The sequence below is a fragment of the Tenrec ecaudatus genome, chromosome 18 (assembly GCF_050624435.1).
Source record: "Tenrec ecaudatus isolate mTenEca1 chromosome 18, mTenEca1.hap1, whole genome shotgun sequence".
Classification (NCBI taxonomy): Eukaryota; Metazoa; Chordata; class Mammalia; order Afrosoricida; family Tenrecidae; genus Tenrec; species Tenrec ecaudatus.
This window is the reverse complement of record NC_134547.1, coordinates 65945503-65967059: the sequence shown is the minus strand read 5'-3', so window position 1 is coordinate 65967059 and position 21557 is coordinate 65945503. Positions and strand designations below refer to the sequence as shown.

The 21557-nt window shown below is 42.9% G+C and overlaps 1 protein-coding gene across 6 annotated transcripts in view; it reads right to left on the bottom strand.

Moving 5' to 3' along the window:
* Positions 1-21557, bottom strand: part of CNTNAP4 (contactin associated protein family member 4) — a 251585-nt gene that overhangs the window by 76536 nt on the left and 153492 nt on the right. For all 6 annotated transcript variants that reach the window (XM_075536445.1, XM_075536447.1, XM_075536453.1 and 3 more), the window contains 2 exons: positions 18345-18451; positions 16620-16739 (listed from right to left, as the gene is read on the bottom strand). In XM_075536445.1, the coding sequence (XP_075392560.1) occupies positions 16620-16739; positions 18345-18451 (227 nt within the window). The remainder of the gene's footprint in view (positions 1-16619; positions 16740-18344; positions 18452-21557) is intronic.

The window sequence follows — 21557 nt, the reverse complement described above, 5'->3', positions numbered from 1 at the left end:
AATTTTATCCCACAGAGATTGACCTTAAATGAGCCTATTACTCAAGGCAGAAATTATACCGGCAATGAAAATAAACTATGGCATAGATTACAATAAAAATTGGTTCAGGATCTACATATAATGGACAACAGAAAAGTGGGTGAAGGGAGATGTCAGATAGTGCAAGATATGACAAAATAATAATTTATAAATTATCAAGGGTTCATGAGGGAGGGGGGAACAGGGAAGGAGGGGAAAAATGAGGAGCTGATGCCAGGGGCTTAAATGGAGAGCAAATGTTGTGAGAATGATGAGGGCAATGAATATACAAATGTGCTTTACACAATTGATGTATGTGTGATTGTGATAAGAGTTGTATGAGCCCCTAATAAAATGATTTAAAATAAAGAAAATAAAAGTTCTTGCAATTGGATAAGTGAGCAACATATTGATAAACATAAAAAATACTGAAGTCATCAATTCTGAAGTTGCCAAGTCTTTCATTTTACACGAATCTATACTCAATGCCCAGGGAAGCAGCCGTCGAACATTCAAACAATGTGCCATTGTATTGCCTTGGTCAAGTCTACTGCACAAGACCTCTGTCACATTTTAGAAGGAAGATATCCTTCTGAGGACTAAGAAGAAGAACCTTTCCCCTCTCAAGAGGTATTTTCAATCTCCACACATGCACGCACAACTTGGATAATGAATAAGAAAGACCACAAAATAATTTATGCATTTGAATTATGGTATTTTGCCCACCATGAATTAGTATGGTCCTGGAGTTCTCAGTGAGAGGTATTAAACATCAAGGAGAAACAAAAGGAATGAAAATTGGTAAAGAAGTAGCTCTCTCTCTGTTTGCAGACAGTTAAGAACCTATATATAGAAACACCCAAAGACTGATAAATAAATTGCTGGAACTAATTGAAAAATTTGGCAACTTGGCAGGCTGTAAGATCAACATACAAAACTGAATAGGGATTCTTGCATATTAAGGAAGAAAATTCTAAACATGAAAATTTTTTAAATGCTATTTATAAGAATCGCTTAAAATATGAAATACTTAGGAACAGACCTCACCAGAGAAACAAGAGACTTGCACAAACAAGAAACTACAAAACATTACTATAAGAATCCAAGAGACACTTATATAAGTCGATAAATATTTCATGTTCATGAATAGGAAGATTTAATATAGTGATAATGTCAATATTACCAAACACAATCTATAAATATAACACAATTCCAATATAAATCCTAGCACTATTCATCAAAGAAATGAAACAACTGACCAGCAATTTTATATGGAAAGGCAAGAAGCCCAAGTTAAGATAAACACTACTAAAAACAAAAAGAATTAGTAGCCTTTTCACTTCCTGATTTCAAAACCTATTAAACAACATAGTGATCAAAACAGCTTTGTTAGTAAAATGATGGATATGTAGACCAATGACTGAGAATAGAGAACCTAAAAATAAAACCAAGCACCTATAGACACTTGATTTTTAATAAAGAATTAAAGCACATTAAATGGGAAAGAGATAGTATTTTAAACAAGTGGTTCTAGAAAAATTGGATCTCCATCTTTATACTTCACATCATATACAAAATGAACTCAAAATGGATAGAAAACTTAAATATAAACTCTACAACTAAAAATATCAGTGAAAATAGGGACAAACTCAAGGGGCCGTAATACAAGGAATAAGCATACTACCAAACATAATGAAAAACAACCACACTGGAGAAGACAAAATAGAGGTCTGAACCCTCCTGAAAATACAATGTACATAAAAAGGTGCTATCCAAAGAGGAGGGAGAGAGCACACAGATTAGGAAAAAAATTGGGGGGGGGGATGATATAAGGGATAAAGGGCTAATCTTGAAACCATAAAAAACTGAAACACCTCAATAATAATGAGACATGAATAATCTGATTAAAATAGGCAGAAGACATAGAGATAATTCACCAAAGATGACATCCAAATTGCCATCATATGAAGAAATTCACTCAGATAATTACCTATAAGAATAATGCAAATCAAAACAATAAGATACTACCTCAAACTGGCACTGATAGAAAAATTAAAACATAAACACACAGAGAGAGGAAATAATATCTGCCGGAGAGGATATGGAGAGAGTTGAATCCTCATGTACTGCTGGTGGGATTGCAGAATTGTACAACTACTATATGAACCAGTATGTTTTATCCTTAAACCAACGGGAATAGAAATATTATATGGTGCAATCTCTCTACTCAGTACATGCCCCCCACCAAAATAAATGGCACAACAGAGCAGATATATGCACGGCTATGTTTATCAAAGTATTATCCACAATAGTAAAAAGACAGAAACACCAAAATGCTTCTCTGTAGATCAATGAGTAATAAAATCAGAATGCTCCTTAGATGTGAGACTTCATCTCGTGTACTTTGGAAATGGAATCTCTGAAGAAGGACAACAGGCTTCACAAAGTAGAGGGTTAGCAAAACCGAGGAAGACCCTCAGAGACATGGATGGACACAGTGGATAAAGCAATGGGCTCAAATATAACAGCCACTGTGAGGACACACAGGACCGGGCAGTGTTCTGTTCTGTTATTCATATTTTGGTTTCTAATACACCATAAATATATATAACACACCATAATATATAATGAATATAATATACATAGTATATGTAATACCTAATATATATAATGCCTAATATATAATACCATATATATATATATATATATATATATATATATATATATATATATATATATATATATATATATATATATATATATATATAGGGTTTTAATACACCTAATATGTATGTATACATATTTGGGGTAAGATTTAAAGGTTATCTCCAGAAAATAGTTGCAAAGGTTCATGCAGCCTTCCTGGTTTCAGAAAGTCTGGGGTCCATGAGAGTTTGAAATTCTGTCCTATAATTTCTTCCTTTGATCAGGATTCCGCTATAGAATCTTTGATCAAACTGCTCAGAGCCGATAGACCTAGTTCCATCCACTTCTGCGCGGTCAGCAAAGGAAGCTGCTCTTCCTGGAGGAAATTAGTTGTTCATTCTATTTCCTCTTTCTACTTCTGCCACTCCTTCTGTCGCTCCAGTGAACAGAGACCAGTCACTGTGCCATAGAGGACCACTTGTATAAGCATTAACATGACAAGATTGTCTTCAAATGGGATCTGATATATAAGCTTATTGCTCTGAATTTAATTGTTGCTCTCCAATATATGAGTTGGGATTCTCTCTTTATACCGGTGGGTGCAAGCCTGCTTGGGAACAGGGAGTCTATGTTGGGTTAATAAGGCTGTATCAATGCATCTGTAACCTAATTACCTCTGAGTTAGAAAAGAACATTAGACAGAAGCCAGCAAAATCGGGGAAGACAGAAGTTATATGAAGATCAACAAGGAAACAAGCTACAAGAGACCAAAATATCACCCCCATCCAACTTCCAGAGCTGACAGAGAGATAGAGAGCCTTTTCCTAGAGACAGTGACCTTGACCTGGACTTGAAGTCTCCTGAGGTGTGAGTAAACAGACCTATTGTCTTTAAAGGGACCCGCTTGTGATACTTCTATGGCAGCAGTCCTACCTAGGAGATAAATGCATGCATCGTACTTAGAAAAGAGTCAGGTCAATTTTGAGGCTCCATTTCCAGATTTGGAAAATGAAGTGGCAGAACCAGATGTAAAATTCGGGAATACTGGCTATTAGAAGTTTATAGAGATAGGAGCCAGCGCTGCCCCTGCGAGTGGTTGCTTTCACTAATCAGCAAACAGGACTCTCCCTTTCTTGTGGTGGCTCAGTGCCATGCCAGAGGGAGCAGAAAGCTGGCTGATAGTCCTACAGACAGGGCGGACAAACACGTGCTGGAAGTCTTGGTCTGTCTTCTGACTCACGCCGAGAGGAACTCTCCCAGGGCTTAGCAACCACTGGTTCACAAGTCGACTCCTTTAGACCCTGCAAGGGTCGAAGGGGCTGTGGTGGCAAGCGTGGTTCAGCTCTTGGCTGCTCACAAGGTCCGTGGGTTTTAACCCACCCACGGACTCTGCGGGAGAATGACGCAGCAACCTGCTTAGGAAACCTTCAATGGCAGTTCTCCTCTGTCCTGAAGAGCAACCAGAGTACAGCAGACACAAGGACACACTGCATGAGGGGCAGCCTTTCTAGAGGTTTCCTTTGGAAATTCCGATATTGTGTTATCTTCTGAAAGCAGGTCTGTTATCTAAAGAAAAGTCGCCCAAAGTCGGATGCTATCTAGACTCCTGTGTCAGACCATCAAGGTTCAGGGGGCAGAACAGAGAGAGCAGAACCTTCCCATTAGACTCGGAGCGATGGAAACAGTCGTCCCAGTTGACGCGCCGCAAATCCCATGCGTTCAATGAATAAGAAACCCTCTCCACACTCTTGGCTATGAGCCTCTTCCCTGTTCCACATGCTTGTGTTTTCTGACACGTCCACAAATGCCCATTTGGAAACATCAACTGCCAAAGACATAGACTTTGTCATGGATTCTTGGCTTGGGACAGCGTGTAAACGAAAGGCCTCGGAGGCGAAGCGGAGAGAGTGAAGACACGCACAGGCCAAGGTGTGGGAACAATGCACAGGTACTGCGTTCAGATTTGGTGGGGCGGCGAGTCTTGCCTGGGTTAGCTGTTGTGAGGTGCTGTAACAGGATGAAATACGGTCCAGCCCTGTGCCCTCCGCTCTATTGTTCTTTAAGTCTGAGCCCCTGGTGGCAGCCCCCGTGCTGACCCATCTCACTAAGGACCTTCCTTGGCTTTCTATTTTACCAAGCATGATGCCTTTGGGTAGGGACTGGTCTCTGCTGATAACATGTCCAAAACACATAAGATGAAGTCTTGCCATCCTTTCCTCTGAGGAACATTCTGGCTCTGGTTGTACTTCTTCCAAGACGGACCTGTTTGTTCTTCGGGCAGTCTGTGGCCCTTTCAATATTCTTTGCCAACACTCAAGTTCAAATGCAGATCTTCCTCGGGTCTTCCTTAGCCAGTGTCCATGGTTCACATGCATATCACAGGCAGCTAGAAGTCCTAAACAACTGACAGCCATACAAAGTAATGCCAAGTCTGAATCTGTGAAGGGTTTGAGATGCTACTTGTCACTTACCAAGTGAGCCTGCCAGAGATTACAGAGACAGAGAGAGATAAATGGAGAAGAATTCTGGCCTTCCCTGCCGGAAGCCCAGGTTTGGCTCCCGGCTCTTATGAAGCTTCTGTGCACTTGACATTGGAGGCTGGGTGCTGCTTTGACGCTGACTGGATTTCAGTGGAGTTTCCAGCCTAAGACGAACTAGAAAGACAGGCCGTGTTGATCTGCTTCTGAAAATCAGATAGCACCAACCTCATGGACCACAACCAGAGGACCTCATGGACCACAACCAATCCAGAACCAGTCACGGGGATGGGGAAGGACTTGGCCATGTTTGATTTCCATTGCAAATAGGGAGGCCATGAGTTTCAGGGTTGACTTGATGGTCACAAGCTTCAGCAATAACATAAATCACTGAGATGGAGCTGTGGGCTGGTAGAGAGCTAGACATACAGACACCACAGGCCCCTGGCTCAGGAGCCATTTACTCAACTTCTTAGCAGCACAGACCCTGACCAGATGCCCCGGAGCTTGCTGGACTTGTAATGCAGAAAAGGACTCCACCCTTATTCAGCTTGCAGCTGAGAGAAGATGGTCAGCACATCCCCCCACCATGACCCCCCCAAAAGAGAAATAGAGAGAAAGAGAGAGAGAGAGAGAAGGAAGCTTTGGCTCTGAGATGTAACCAATCATCTCTGAGGAAAGGAGAAATGGCCCTTTAGGTTTGTATTACTCTTAGGATATAAGCAAGTATCTCTGGAAGAGATAAACCTTTAAATCTCTCCTGAGAAATTCACTCTGCCTAACGTCCAAGACCTACTTAAATTTACTCATCCCAATTCACAATCTCTAACTCCCAAGACCTATTTATATGTTCCCGTCCTTTAACCCACGTTGCCAGATTCTTTTATTGGGCGGGGGTGGGGGGCTTAGAAAGCAAGGCATTGTCTCTTTCCCCTACTTCCCCCAGTGGTTGGCCAGGTCAGTAAGCAGGGTGGATGTGCTAGGCTGGTGTTCAGAGGAGGAAGTCTGCACTGGGCAAACAGACAGTAGGAATGGCTGTCAATTCTAGCTCATGGAGCCCCCACGTGGGTCAGAGGAGGATTAGGATCCATGGTGCTTTCAATGGCCATGGCTTCTTCCAGGGTGTCTCTACGTGGACCCCAACGGCTCACCTTTCTGTTGATAACCAAGCATGTTAACTGTTTCCACCATTTTCCTGAAACTTTTCTAACCAACCAACCAAATCCACTGCTGTTGAGTCCATTACAATTGATAAGCACAAGGAACTTTGCTATGAAATAAGCCCACCTGACCTCCATTGGCACAGCCATTTCGATATTCTTAGTGTAAATTGTTATCATTATTATTATTCCTAATGTATAGTGTGTGGTCTACTGGGTTACAACTTGGGCTGCGAACCTCAAGGTCAGCTGTTCAAAACCATCACCTGCTTTGCAGGGGGAAAATGAGGCTTTCTACTTCTTTCAACAGTGACAGTCTCAGAAACTCACAGAGGAAGTTCTGCCCTGTCCTACAGGGTTGCTGAGAATTGAAATCAACTCGATGGCAGTGACTTGTTTTTTTATTGTCCAGCTTCAGTTTGGCTTCTCCTTTGAATTGGTGGCAACTCACTGAAACACCTCAAACATGGTTCTCCAAAAACAACCAAAAAAGGTGTGCTTTTATTTTTAAATCTGCATCAGAGTCAAGTGTTTCTTTCTTACTTGGAAAGGATCCTGCAGAAAATGCAGAGAGAGAGCCACCAGGATAAGGCAGCAGAGGGCATTCAGGAAGTGGAGCTGGCTGAAATGGAGAAGAAATCTAAGACACGTTAGAGACGTGCCTAAACAGTACATGGAACGGTAGTTTGACTCCACCTGCGCCTCTCTCTTCCTGAAGGGATTTCGAAGAATGTGAATTGTACATAAAGCAACGGAGTCCTTAAGTGCTTGCTTTATAGGAGGCAGGCTGCTATTTGGGAGATGGGGGGGGGCAATAACAGTGTAAAGAAAAACCATGCTGTTGAAGCACCAGCAGTTGTAGACGCTGTGTCGCTCAATGTCCCATAGCGGAGGGGCGTCAGTGTGATAAAGGCACGGCAGCAGGTGGGAGGACCCTCGTTCAGGAGTTTGGGGAACGAAGGACACAGCTAGCGGTCTAACTCGAGAGCAAAACCTGATGGCGTGAAGGCCACACTTAGAGAAGGGCTCTAAAGCCAGAGCCGCAGTCCCACCGTCGTTCAAGGTCAATGCATGCGACCGCTAACTGAAAGGTCCGGGCTCTCTGCTTACCAGTGGCACCACGAGAATGACTTCCAACATGGCCCAACCCCGAAACACCAAACTCACTACCATCAAGCTGATTCTGACTTTGAGGCTAGGACTTTAAGGTGGCATGTGTAACCCACTAGGCCACAAGGGCTCCCCAAAAGGTCACAGTATCGATAGCCTGATGGGGTGTTCTTCAACTCAGACACAGGTGGGGGTGCTATGAGCTGGAACAGACTCCACAGAAGTAAAAGCCCAAGTGGTCACCTCGCACCGTGCTTCCCAGACGTGTCCGGGGCTCCTCTCTCTGTAAGGTCCTTGTTCACAGTCTAGAGACGGGCTTGGCCAACGGCCGCTCCTAAGCCACATGCAGTTCTTTTATGAAATTGGCTCTGGGCCACCATTTCACAGGATGTTATTCAAATAATAGTGATTCCGTTTGTCAAAATATATCTATGGCTCTTGAATAATTTTGAAATTGTTGCGAGGGACAAGACAGGCTCTTCCATCTCAAAAGGTTTGCCCACCCCTGGAATAGAGGGCCACGCCTCTGACCCAAGATGGAACGGACCAGGGAAATTAAATAATTGAGGGTAGTGTAGTGGGAAGAGATAAGCATAAATCCCACTCCACCCCCCACCATCCCAGGGGAAAAAAATCCCCCAAACCTAACCTCACTGAGAAGGAGCTCATTCCAACTCATAGCCGCCATAGATGACAGAGTAGAATTGGCGCCTTCCGTTTTCTAAGACCGTGCATCTTGACTGGGGCCAGACATCTTTATGTTTCACCCTCGGAGCACCTGGTGTGTCTGAAACCCCGACCTTGCGGTTGGCAGCCCCATGCCTAACCCACTGCACCACCAGGGCTGCTTGGGGTGAGCATAAAACGATAGGATTTTCAGTTGCTCAAAAGCTGCTGCTCTCTCAACTCTTGTCCCCCCACCCCACCTCCACCCCAGTGAAAAGATCCATCTTTATAAGGCAATGTCAATCATGAGAAACATCTTAAAAGTGGCAAGTATTTCATCAAGGATAAAAAGCAGTGAACTTAGGGTAGCAGCAAGCAGCCATATGCATTTCAACAAGGACAGCCACTGGGGTTCCTGAGATACCAAATCCCTCTTTTTAAATTACATTTACAATTGTCTGCTTAGAAAAGACGCTTAGACATTGACATGGTTTGGAAGCTAGCCCTTCAAAACAAGATCTTTTTATTTGTATTTCTTTTCAGATTTTAGTGCTGAGAAGCAGTTAAATATATGTGGAATCACTTACCACTAATTCTAAACTTATAAATGGATTTTTTTTAAGTTAAACATTTGCAAGTTACTGACTCAGCACTCAATCTGGCTTCCGCAATCATTCTATTTGATCTATGTAACCAGAAGATACTCACTGGCTACAGGCAATGAATCAGACTTTGACAGAAGGTGGCTTTTTCGAGTTGGCAGAAGTTCCAGGCTTGGATAAAAAGGGCTGACGTTTGAGTCTTCCGCTAACCCTCCTGAACAGAGTAGTGCAGAGCCTTCCAGCGGCACTGTATCTGTTTCCTGTGGGAGTGTGGCTCTCTGAGGTTGTCACTGTTGTTTGAATATTTGTTCCAGAGTTTCTGGATAGAGTCAGCTGGCTCTTGCCTGGATATTTGTGTTCTGGACATCTTTGTTCTGGACATCTTGCGGTTCTGGTGGCTTTAAAGTGTCTCTATGTGTTATTTTCATCAATATTTTATGATAATCTCTGCTGATGGTCCTTTGGTCTCTGGGTGCTTCCTCACTTCAGCCTTGGTGGTTTCTCTTCCTGTCTCTGTGGGCTCTAAAATTCAGTGGTCTTATTTCACAATCCCATTTCATAAAACTATGGTATTGGTTCTCTCTCTCCTGTCTCTGTCTCCCTCCACCCACAAGGACCCCAGGTGGTGTGATAAGTTCAGCATTGGATTGCTAATCACAAGACCAATACTTAGAACCCACCAGTCACTCCATAAGAGAAAAAGAGGCTTTCTGTGCCCAGAAATATTTGCAGCCTTGGAAACTCAAAGCTGCAGTTCTGTCCTATAGGGTCTCTATGAGTCAGAATTGACTTCATGGTAGTGAGGTTTTATTTATTTATTTATTTTTTCTTCTGCCTCAATACAGAAAATCCTTATAAAAGTTCGTAGAAGAAAACAACAGGGGAAAATAAATAAATAAATAAATAAATAAATAAAGAAAACAACAGGGCCAACGATCCCAGGGAGACATAAGGGAGTGAGAGGGAAGGGAAGGGAAGAGGTGTTGGTCAAACCAGGGACAGGGGAACAACGAGTGGCTCAAAACTAGTGGCAGGGAGGCGGGTGGGAGGACTGGTAGGGAGTAATCAGGGGCAATGTAACTGAGAGGAATTGCAGGGACCCAAATGAAGGCTGAGCATGGTAGTAGGACAAGAGGAAAGCAAAAGGTAATAGAGGAAATAAGTAGGAGGCAAAGGGAACACATAGAGGCCTAAATACAGGCATGTACATATGTAAATATATTTATAATTATGGGGGAAATAGATCTATGTGCACATATTTATAGGCTTATTAGTAGGGTAGCAGATGGACATTGGGGATCCACTCATGCACTCCCTCAATACAAGAACACTTTGTTCAACTAGACGGTCATTCCATGATACCCACCTTCCCGACATGATCACTGACGACAAATGTGTGCATAAACAAACATGGTGAAGAAAGCTGATGGTGCCGGCTATCAAAAGATATAGCATCTGGGGTCTTAAGGGCTTGAAGGTAAACAAGCAGCCATCTAGCTCTAGCTCAGAAGCAACAAAGCCCACAGGGAGGAAGCACACCAGCCTGTGTGATCATGAGGTGCTTAAGGGATCAGGGATCAGGCATCATCACAACAAAAAAATCTTATCACAGTGAATGAGATGGGGAGTGCAGAGTGGAGACCCAAAGCCCATTTGTAGGCCACTGGACATCCCCTTACAGAAGGGTCTCAGGGAGGAGACGAGGCAGTCAGGGTGAGATGTAGCAACGATGAAACATACAACTTTCCTCTAGTTCCTAAATGCTTCCTCCCCACCACTAACATGATCCCAATTCTACCTTAAAAATCTGGCTAGATCAGAGGATGTACACTGGTACAGACAGGAACTGGAAATGCAGGGAATCCAGGACAGATGATCCCTTCAGGACCAGTGGTGTGAGTGGCAATACTGGGAGAGTGGAGGGAGGGTGGGTTGGAAAGGGGGAACTGATTACAAGGATCTACATGTGGGACGGACAACAGAAAAGTGGGTGAAGGGAGACGTCGGACAGGACAAGATATGACAAAATAATAATTTATAAATTATCAAGGGTTCATGAGGAAGGGGGAGCGGGGAGGAAGGGGAAAAATGAGGAGCTGATGCCAGGGGCTTAGGTGGAGAGGAAATGTTTTGAGAATGATGAGGGCAATGAATGTACACATGTGCTTTACACAATTGATGTATGTATGGGTTGTAATAAGAGATGTAATAAAATGATGTAATAAAATGATATAATAAAATGATGTATAAGAAAAGAAACAGCACACAAAAGCTCTTGTTTTCCAGTGGAGTCCAGTTCACAGTGGCCCGTAGGGCAGGCAGAACTGCCCCTGTGCGCAGTTTCTGAGACTAACTCAGGGGTTCTCAACCTTCCTCATGGTGCGACCCTTTCATACAGTTCCTCATGTTGTGTGACTCCCAACCATAAAATTATTTTCGCTGCTACATCGTAACTGTTACTTTGCTACTGTTATGAATCAGGTGACCCCTGTGAAAGGGTCGTTCGACTACCCAAAGGGGTGGCGACTCCCAGGTTGAGAATCGTTGCAAGTGTAACTCATCTGTCTCCCCAGGAGCGCCTGGTGGGTTTGAACTGTCGGCCTTATGATAGCAGCCTGTGGTACTTACCTCATCCATTGTCAATTTAAGACTGAAGAGTGAAGGGGTAGAGTTTATTTAACCTGCCAATCAGGTCACATCTTGATGACCTCATTTGGAGGCCCTAAGGAGATCAATAACTCACCAGAGGCATCACACCCTCCTTAAAAGTCTTCTGGACTCATTCAGAGTAAAATTCAAAGACCTTCCAACATTGCACTAAAGCTCCCGTGATGCCTCCTTCTCCCAGCTTTCCTCTCCTGCTCTCCCTGTTCCTACCCCAGCCACAATGGACTGGTTTCTGTTTCCAGAAAGCATAAGCCACATTCCACTCTCAGGCCTTCCCATCTGCATTTCCTGTGCCTAGAAGGGTCTTGGCCCTATTAGCTAGCTGATTTTCTCTGCTCCCTCAACCATGACACCAAATGTCACTTGCTCAGTTTGGCCTTCTTTGCCTGACCAATTTTAAGTAGCGCATCCTCTTCCTATTATCTCCTGGTTCAACCTAATGTTGTCCTTTTCTGCTTTATTTTACTGCATAAACACTGAGTTCCTAACATGGCATCGTCTGGTCTAACTTCAGGCATGATGGAAAGGTTCTTCACTCTCGTTGATCATGCATTCTCTCCTCGCCACAGGAGGCTACCAAGCATTTGAAATGTGGTTCACCAAACTGAGGAGTTGAATATTTAATAATGGAATTTAACATGAATTAATTAAATTTAGAAATGTAACATATTTAAATTCACCTAATTTTATTCATTAGTTATCATTTCATTTTAATAAGCACTCATACATTAGATAGTGGCTAGCACAGTTCAGGGAGAATCAGCTGTTTGTGTCTGTGTTTGATGATGTAATGAATCAACCATTCCTACCCGAGTGAGTCTGTGGATTCACTACCTTCCCCCACACTGGCCTATTTGTTTATCCTTCTGTCGATAACACACCAGTTTGCACACCCTGTTTTACTTCTGTATCTGACACAGTGAAATCTTCCAACACTGTTCTTCAAGATGGATTTAGTTCATCTTATCCCTTTGTGTTTGCTGACAGATTTTAAAATCCATTGGTTAGTTTTCACCAGAACAAGCCTACCAACCCACAACTCAAACTGTTGGAATTTTAACGTGGGTTTGCACTAAATCAGTATCTAGTTGGGCAGACCTGGCATTTGTAAAATATCGAGTTCTAATCAGTTAAAGTTGTATGTTCTCCTAATTATTTTGGATTTCCATTTATCTCAAGAGCATATATGCTGATCTGAGGAGACGGCTCGAACATCTTTCATGATAGTTATTCCTATGTGCTTGAGATTTTTCATACTGTTGAAAAGAGAATCATCAAACATTTCATTTTTGAGTTTGAAATGTTTCTTGCTGGAATACAGAATGAGTATTATATTAAGCTTATAACCAGTGATTTTTCTAATGTTTAATAGTTTATCTGTACATTATTTAGAAAAATCTTAATCTAGATCAAGCAACCTATAAATAATGACAATCTTAGTTCTTCCTTTTGACTATGTACAGGAAGGTCTCAAAAAGTCATGGAAAATTCCCACTATCTTTTAATTCCATTTGTTCCCATGGACATTTTAAAGCCCCCAGTTGTTCATCATCATTTTTTCTTCTTCCACCTCATCATCATCTCTTCCTCCTTCTAGTTTAATAGCATTAATTAGGGCTTCCGATATATAGTGGTGAACATATGGGTTGATGGCAAGCATCCTTATATTATTCCTGCTATCAAGGAGAGCCATCCCTTGCCATACTGTGGTGGTTTGAGTATGGCTGAAGGTTATATCACTGTTATTTGAAATACCAGCAGGGTCACCCAAAGTGAGCAAGTTTAAGTAGAGCTTCCAGACTAAAAACAGACTACAAAGAGAGAGTATCCCATGCAAATTCTAAGAACATCTCAAGACGGATTAGATTTGTGATGGAAAGAAGTTGGAGATATCATGCATTCAACACTACTAACAGCATATCTGATAAGCTGTGGGATGATATCAAGAACATCATACACGAAGAAAGCAAGAAAGGATATTAAAAAGACAGTAAGAAAAGAAAAGATCAAAATGGATGAGAGGAGATGCTCAACCTTTCTCTGCTTATACAGTACCCAAACCAAACCAAACCCACGGTCATCAAGCACATCCCTCTGATAGAAACCCTACAGGACAACACAGCACTGTCCTGATGGGCTTCTGAGAAGGAACACTATGGGAGTAGAAAGCCTCATCTTCCTCCCGAGGAGCAGCTGGTGGTTTCAAACTGCTGACTCTGCGGTTAACAGTCCAACACTTCACCATGATTCCACCAGTGGCTAAGGCAAAGAGAAGAAATGATGACATCAAAGAGCGGAACAGAAAACGTCAAAGGGCAGCTCGAGAACACAAAGTAATTACAATGAAACGCGCAAAATTCTCGCATGAGAAAATCAAAAAGGAAAAACACACTCAGCATATCTTAGACTAAAAAAACTCAAGGGAAAAAAATTCAAGCCTCCAGTAACAACACTGAAAGATTCCATGGGCAAAGTACTGCATGATGCAGAACATACCCAAAGTTGAAAGGAATATACATGGTCACCATACCGAAAACAGCTAGTTGACAGTCCACCATTTCAAGAGGTAGCACATGCTGAAGAACCGATGATGGATATCAGGCACCAAAGATCCAGAACAAAAAAATCATATCATTGTGAATGATGGGGAGTGCGGAGTGGAGACCCAAATTCCATCTGTAAGCAACTGGACATCCCCTTACGGAAGGGCCGTGGGAGGAGATGAGCCAATCAGGGCGCAGTATAGCATAGCATCGACGAAACATACAATTTCCTCAAGTTCTTTAATGTCTCTCCCGCACACATACACACTATCATGACTCCATTTCAACCTTACAAATCTGGCTAGATCAGAGCATATACATGGGTACAGACAAGCGCTGGAAACACAGGGAATCCGGGACAGATAAACCCCTCAGGACCAACATTGAGAGTAGCCACACCTGGAGGGGAAGGGGAAAGTGGGGGGAAATAAGGGACACCAATCACGATGACTACCTATACCCCTTCCCAGGGGGATGGACAACCGAAAAGTGGGTGAAAGGAGATATTGGTCAGTATAAGATATGAAAAAAATAATTGATAAATTATCAAGGTTTCATGAGTGAGGGTGGGTAGGGGAGGAAGGGGAAAAATGAGAAGCTTATACCAAGGACTCAATACAAAATGCTCTGAAAATGATGACGGCAACAAATGTACAAATGGTGCTGGACACAATGGATGGATGGATGGATTGTGATAAGAGTTGTACGAGCCCGCAATAAGATGATTTTTTTAAAAAGGACCAATGATACTAAGGGGAGAAGTCCAAGCTGCACTGAAAGCGTTAGCCAAAACCAAGACTCCCGGAATTGCTGGGAAACCATTGAAATGTGGCAAGAAGCTGATACAGCACTGGAAGCACTCACTGTCAAGGTCAGGAAATGTGGCCACTCGCCTGGAAGCTACTTGGCCGACTGACTGGAAGAGTCCATCTATGTATCCATTGCAAAGAAAAGTGACCCAACAGAATGCTCAAATTACAGAACAATTTCACTAATATCACATGCTGAAGGTCATTCAAAATGGTAGCCGCAGTACATTGACAGGGAGTTGCCAGGGGTTCAGGCTGTATTCAGAAGAGGGAATGGAGTAAGGTATGTCATAGCTGGTGTCAGATGGATCTTGAATGAAAGCAGAGGATGCCAGAGAGATGTCTACCTGTGCTTCGTTGACTATGCCAGGCATTTACCCGCATGGATCATAAGAAATTATGAAAAAGCCTTGAGAAGAATGGGAACTCTAGAACACTTCATTGTGCTCGTGTGGAACTTGTACATGGATCAAGAGACGGTGGTCTGGACAAAACAAAGGAATAGTGTGTGGCTTAAAAATTAGGAAAGTTGTGTGTCAAGGTTGTATCCTCTCGCCATATTTATTCAATCTGTATACTGATCCAATCATCAGAGAAGCTGGAGAATGTGGCATCCTGGTTAGAGGAAGACTTTTCAATGACTTGTGCTGTGCAGACGGCACAAGCCGGCTTGCTGAAAGTGAGGAGGGCCTGAAGCACTTGCTGCAGCCTTCAGGGTGTACCACAGCTCATCGTAAATAAAACCAGATCCCTCGCAACGGCACCATTAGGTGACAACATGATAAACAGGAAAAAGGTTGACGTCAAGGATTTCATCTTACTTAGATCCACAATCCATACTCATGGAAGCAGCAGTCAAGAGATCAAAAGACACAGAATCCGTTAAATCTGCTGCCTGAGACCTCTTTAAAGGGTTGAGAAGCCAGGCTACTTTGAAGACGACAACGCACCCAACACAAATCATGGTATCTTCAATCGCCGCATGTGCATGTGAAAGTTGTATATTAAACGAGGGACACCGAAGAGAAAGCTAAACAGTTGAAGAATGGTGCTGGCAAAGAATTTTGAAATTATTATGAACTGCCCAAAACCAAATTGACCTAATTCATCTATCTTTGAAGAAACACAGCCAGAATGCTCCTAGGCAGCCAAGATGGAAAGATTTTTGTCTGACATAGTCTGGACACGTTATCAGGAGAAACCCGTCCCTGGAGAGGGACATCAGGTTAGGTAAAGGGAGGGGCAACCCACAAGAGGAAGGGCCTCCATGAGATGGATGGACACAGCACAGAGGCTGCAACAGTGGACCCAAGCTGCCAAACCTGGCAGTGCTTTGTTCAGTTGTATGTGACGTCACTTTGAGTCGGAACCAACTGGACAGCACCTAATAACAGCACCATCCGGGAGAGAGCTTTTGTGACTGCACCATTCACCGTGATTTTTTTCTGTGGGTGCTTTTATGGTTGTTCTTCGAAAAATTAAGTACCCTGCTATTAGTAATTTATCAGTTTCCTGCTGTTTTTATTGTGAACGGAAACTCAATGTAAGCCACTGCATTTTCTGTGCTAATTAAACCCTGTGTAAGTTTATTTCAGTAAATAATTCCAGAATAAATAAGTTTTATGTCTACCTACATTTTAAAAGTGAACATCTTTCAAAGCTTTCACAAGGATCAACCTGCCCACGGCAACCGCTATCATTTTTCTCCAAGGACCTAATAGAAACATTAACCATTACAAGTTTATATCATATCCATTAAACAATTTTTTAAAAGATGTATGCGCAAGTGTTCTACTGAAATAAACATTTTCATGAAGTTTCAGTCAAGCCAGCTTTCTAGTTCTATCCTTTTAATTTTGTGCATTTTCAGTGTCCATGCAAATGAAAAATTTGACTACTAAATGATAGTTGATTAACTTACCAGTCATATTGCAATAGGCAAGAAATGGTCCCAGGGGGCCACTTCCATCTGAATCTATGTAATAAAACCCAGACGTATTTCCTCTGTGCTTATAGGCTTCACACGACTGTTCGTAGATAGCTGGAAACGGAGAAGATCATCACAAAGACAGGACAAAATGAACCCCTGACTTATGTTTAAAATGAACACAGAAGAATCCAAGTCTAGAAATGTAGTATGTACACTTCCTACCAGGATACAAGGTACAACATACTTTAAAGTGCAAAATGTGTTCTAATTGGATGAAACTAGATTCAAGGGAAAGAGAAAGAGATTGTATTTTATGACATTTATTTTAACGGTACAAAGAAGACAGAAAGAGAAGTTAGGGGTTTAAATGTTAAGCCACTTACAAGCATGATATCTTCATCTTAAAGCCTCCATTTTACAATTTCTAATTTTATCACTTTTTCATACTGAACATCTGATGTGCATGACTAGAATCTCCTTAAACAACCTGCTGCTATCCAATCAACATGCAATAGGAAACTTTTAAGTAAAGTTGTAACTATATTCTTTCCTCACATACAATGATTTATGGAGAATATTATTTTTCAGGTAACTGCTATGACTTAAAAAAAGTCCTCATCAATAATTTTAAATGATTACAAAAGAAACTTTCTCAAGTGCTTTGAAATGGGAATTAAGGCACTTGGAATCCAAAGGAAAAATAATTATATGAACTAAGCTTTCAACGGGTCTCCATGTATTATGATACATAATGAGATGTTTCTGATTATCTAATTATGTTTTGCTATGCATAAGATTTCATATTAACACCTGTGTGATGCCTTCTTCTTATTAAACATTTGGCTAACTCTACCAATAATTTCCATTAAGCTTTTCATTCTGTGAAATGAGAAAGAAGTAATGCCCACACCCTCCTCTGAATCTATTTAAAATTTTGAAAATCATTTTAATGAGTGTTTAGACAACAGGAGCCATTGTAACTAATTTGTTGAATGTCTTAAAATTTTCAGGCAATCACACATATTTACCATGTCACTCTTCCACAATCTAATAGTTTTATTGGTTTTTATCATACGGTAGAGGAGCAGGTTGGTGCCAGGTGATACACTGCAAGGTTGGAAGTTCAAACCCACCCACCCGCTCCATGGGAGAAAGATGAGGCTCCCTGCTTAAAAATGCACATGCTCTTGAAACCAAACCCACTGCCATCAAGTCAATGCTGACTCATAGCACCCTCCTGTGGGTTTCTGAGACTGCAAACCTTTACAGGAGTAGAAAGCCCATTCTTTCTCTCTCAGAGCTGCTGGTGGTTTTGAACTGTGGAGCATGTGGGTCACAGCCTAAAACGTACTCATGACACCACCAGGGCTCCAGTTTATACTCTATGTGGGTTGATATGAGTCTGAGTGGATCCATGGCAGGGGGTAAGCACTTAGCAGAACCAAACTGAACCAGTTGCCATTGATTGGAGTCTGACTTAGAGTGTCCTGATGTGTGTCAGAGTAGAGCGGAGCTCCCACGCCTTTTGATGGCTACGGCCTTGTTGTGCGGACTTGCCAGGCCCTTCTTTGGACAGTCTTTTGGATATCTTCCAACCACCACAGACTCAATGACCCTTGGCAACAATGCCATCTATCTTCATCATCATGAAAAAGAACATGGGACAAGGAAATCAGATCAGAGGCAAGAAAAAGCACGGGGTGTTTGTTGGCTTACAGTTGTGGCAAGTTGCTCCCCTGTACCCTGTGCCGGCACAGTCGCAGTGGAAGGTGCTCCAGTCTTGGGAACACTCGCCACCATGCTCACAGTAGTTGGGCAGACACCTAAAAGAAGCGCAGAAATGTCACCACTGCTCACGACAACACATCACAAAACTCTGATCATTGAAAACACAGTCCGACAGAAGAAGACCCGCAGGGATATAAAGAGGAAATTCAACCTAACTAATGGCTATCCAGGCTGCCGTTAGGGTACTGAAGTCCCAGCACTACACCGCAGGTCAGTAGACTCATTCAATTTCCACTTCGGCTCAGGGAGTTGAGACTGCTTAATTGTCAACGTGTCCTTCTATTTCAAAGACCCTGGTTTTCCCCTAAATGGCATGCTCTTGCTTCAATAGCAGGTCATGACTATTAAGTGCAAAATGAAACTACTTGAGGACACAGGCACACCCCTCTTTATGCTCTTCACCGATCGTGCCCTTTGTACATCTGCTTTGCGGCAACCTTGCATGATGAGCAAGGCCCTTGGCCCCTTTCCCAATAGCACGTGATCTCTTTACGTCTTTGTGCCGCGTGTTCGCCGCTCTCACGATATTGCAAACTGTCCCAAAACTCCGCTTCCCACTTAATAGACTAGAGGCTGGTGTAAACAGAATGTTGATGCTGCTAAAATTGTAGATGGCGGCGGTGGTGGGGTCACTTTGATATGACCACTCCAGCCGGGGGCGTGTCACCCCTCCCGAGTGTTTGGATGGGAGGTAGGTGGCTGTGGCCACCTAGAGGAATCAGGCGTTCCTGCATACCCCAAACTCCTTGCCATCTAGTCGATTCCAACGAATAATGACCCTCCAGGACAGAACAGACAAGCCCCTGTGTGTTTCCAAGACTGCCCATGTTGACAGGAGAACACCTCAGCTTCCACTACAGGAGAGCCCCTGGTGGTTTCGAACTGCTGACCTGATGGTGATCAGGCCAATGAGGAACGCATTACTCCACGTGGGCTCCTGATGAGGCACACAAGGCAGGCCAGAGTATCCCCTGCCACCTGAGACGCATGCTGCTCTACTGGTACCCGACCCTGCCCTGCGGTCTACTTTCAGATGCACCGGGAAGCCCCACACTTTCAGGACCCTCTTTACGGAGACATTCCCTTTAATGCTCCTTGTTTTGATCTCAGTGGTCTGGAACCGAGCCCGCACGATCTCTGCAGTACGGCTGCACAAACTGACCACCTATGTGAAAGCTAAAAGACAGACGGATCGATGGTTTTTGTTTTTGGTGCTTTTCAAGGAAAAGGAACAATCAAGAAACTAGAAGGGAGGAACCCCTTTACCCACTTAAACATAATCCTGCAGGAATGTTGACGGGCACTTCCCGTAAGGCCCCAAATCACAAGTTTGGTGTCAAGATGCCCCAGGTTTGCTGCTTGGAACTCCCAGGGCCGCCTACAATATTTTAAAAGGTCAAGAGAAATACAGGGGGAATCACCAATTGGCCACCTGTATTTGAGGTGTTGAGGCAGGCACGGTAACTCATGGGAGCACCTGCTTCCTTTGAAAGCCTGCTGGGGTGTCTGACAGAGTCGCCTACGTGATGTCGTACAGGTTCAACGTTAGGTCGCACGGCTTTCCTTTCGATGGCATTCCATCTTTGGGAAGCCGGGTTTTTAGCCGCTCCTGGATAAAAACCAGGGCCATGTAAAACCAGCGCGGGGCGCAAGGAGGGTAACGTTATCCGTGAGCCTGGAGATGCTGTGCCATGCCCAGCGGGTCCAGACATCTCATCACTAAATACTTTGGGGTCATTAAAAATGAAATGAAATACTGTCTTTCTTATAAATGACATATATTAATTTTTGAAAGGCCATTACGTTATGGAGGGGCCCGGGTGGCACAGTTGCTACAGAACTTGGCTAATGGGAAAGTCAGGGGCTTGGGCCCCCCGGTTCCTCCGCTGGGGAGGGATGGGGGAGCCAGCTCTGGAGTGATCATACGCAGCGTCGGAAGCCCCGTGGGGAGGTTCTACTCTGCCCTGCAGAGCCACTGGGAGTCAACATCACCCTGACGGCAGTGGGTTTGGTTTTCTGGTTTCTTAAGCCACTAGACGATAAATACTTAGTCAATTGTTTGGGCCCAAATCACTTACTAACCAGCTTGTTCAGGCATTTCTTTGGGCTTAGAAGACTGTATAAATATTGCTAAGGCATCTGGCGCACCACAAACTGACCCTGTTTGACAACTCCTGGGCTTGACGTCAGTAGCCCTACTCAGATTCTTGATGCCGTTCAGAATGATGGGCCTTGTGGAGAAGCAGGTTACATGTTGGGTGGTGACCCCTAAGGTCAGTAATTCAAACCTATCGGCTTCCCCAGAGCAGAAAGCAAAGCTGTCAGCTCCCATAATATTGTACCGCTTTGGAGCCCCTACATAAGATGCCTATGGGGTGAAACCAACTCAATGGCAGTGGGTTTAGTTTGGGGTTTTGATTTGGAATCAAATTCCAAATTTAAAATGAGACCAACGCTTTAAATACCTTCTTTCATCTCAGGTCAAATCATTGGCTAGCAAATCTGGAAAGATTTTATTTGGTGAAGCCGTTTCTGCCACTTTCCCTTTATTAAAATTAAGCACTGACACTTAATAATTTACTTACAGGATTTCCCCAATTTGAGTTGCTCTTGGTTACTAGAAAAACAAATGTCCACTATGGAAAAAGCAAACACTGGAAAAAGCAGAGATTAGAAGTGTCTACCATATTGCTATATAGACTTTGCCACTAGAAACACATCCACAGACACCTGCTTCAATAAAAATAATATCATAAATTTCATCTAAAATTTTGTAAAGAAAGATATCATGTGATCATACAAGATATTTCACGGCCGGCTTTGCAAGGATTCAAAAAGACATGATAAGTATCTTTCTATGCTATCAAAGTTGATATATTTTTATCATTTTTATAGATGCCCAATAGCCCATCCAAAGAATTTATCATGATTTATTTCAGTTTTTAAGCATTTCAAATCAATGTTGTCTCAAGGCAAAGGGGGGGTTTAAAAAATTCAAACAATAAGAATCTGAGCTGATAACCAGTTTTAAAATAACAGAGTGAACTATTCTCTCACAGACTCCCGACGGAAGTTGAAAGGAAGCAGATGCTATTCCCAGAGCAAAAACCCAAACCCACTGCCGCTGAGTTGAATCCCACA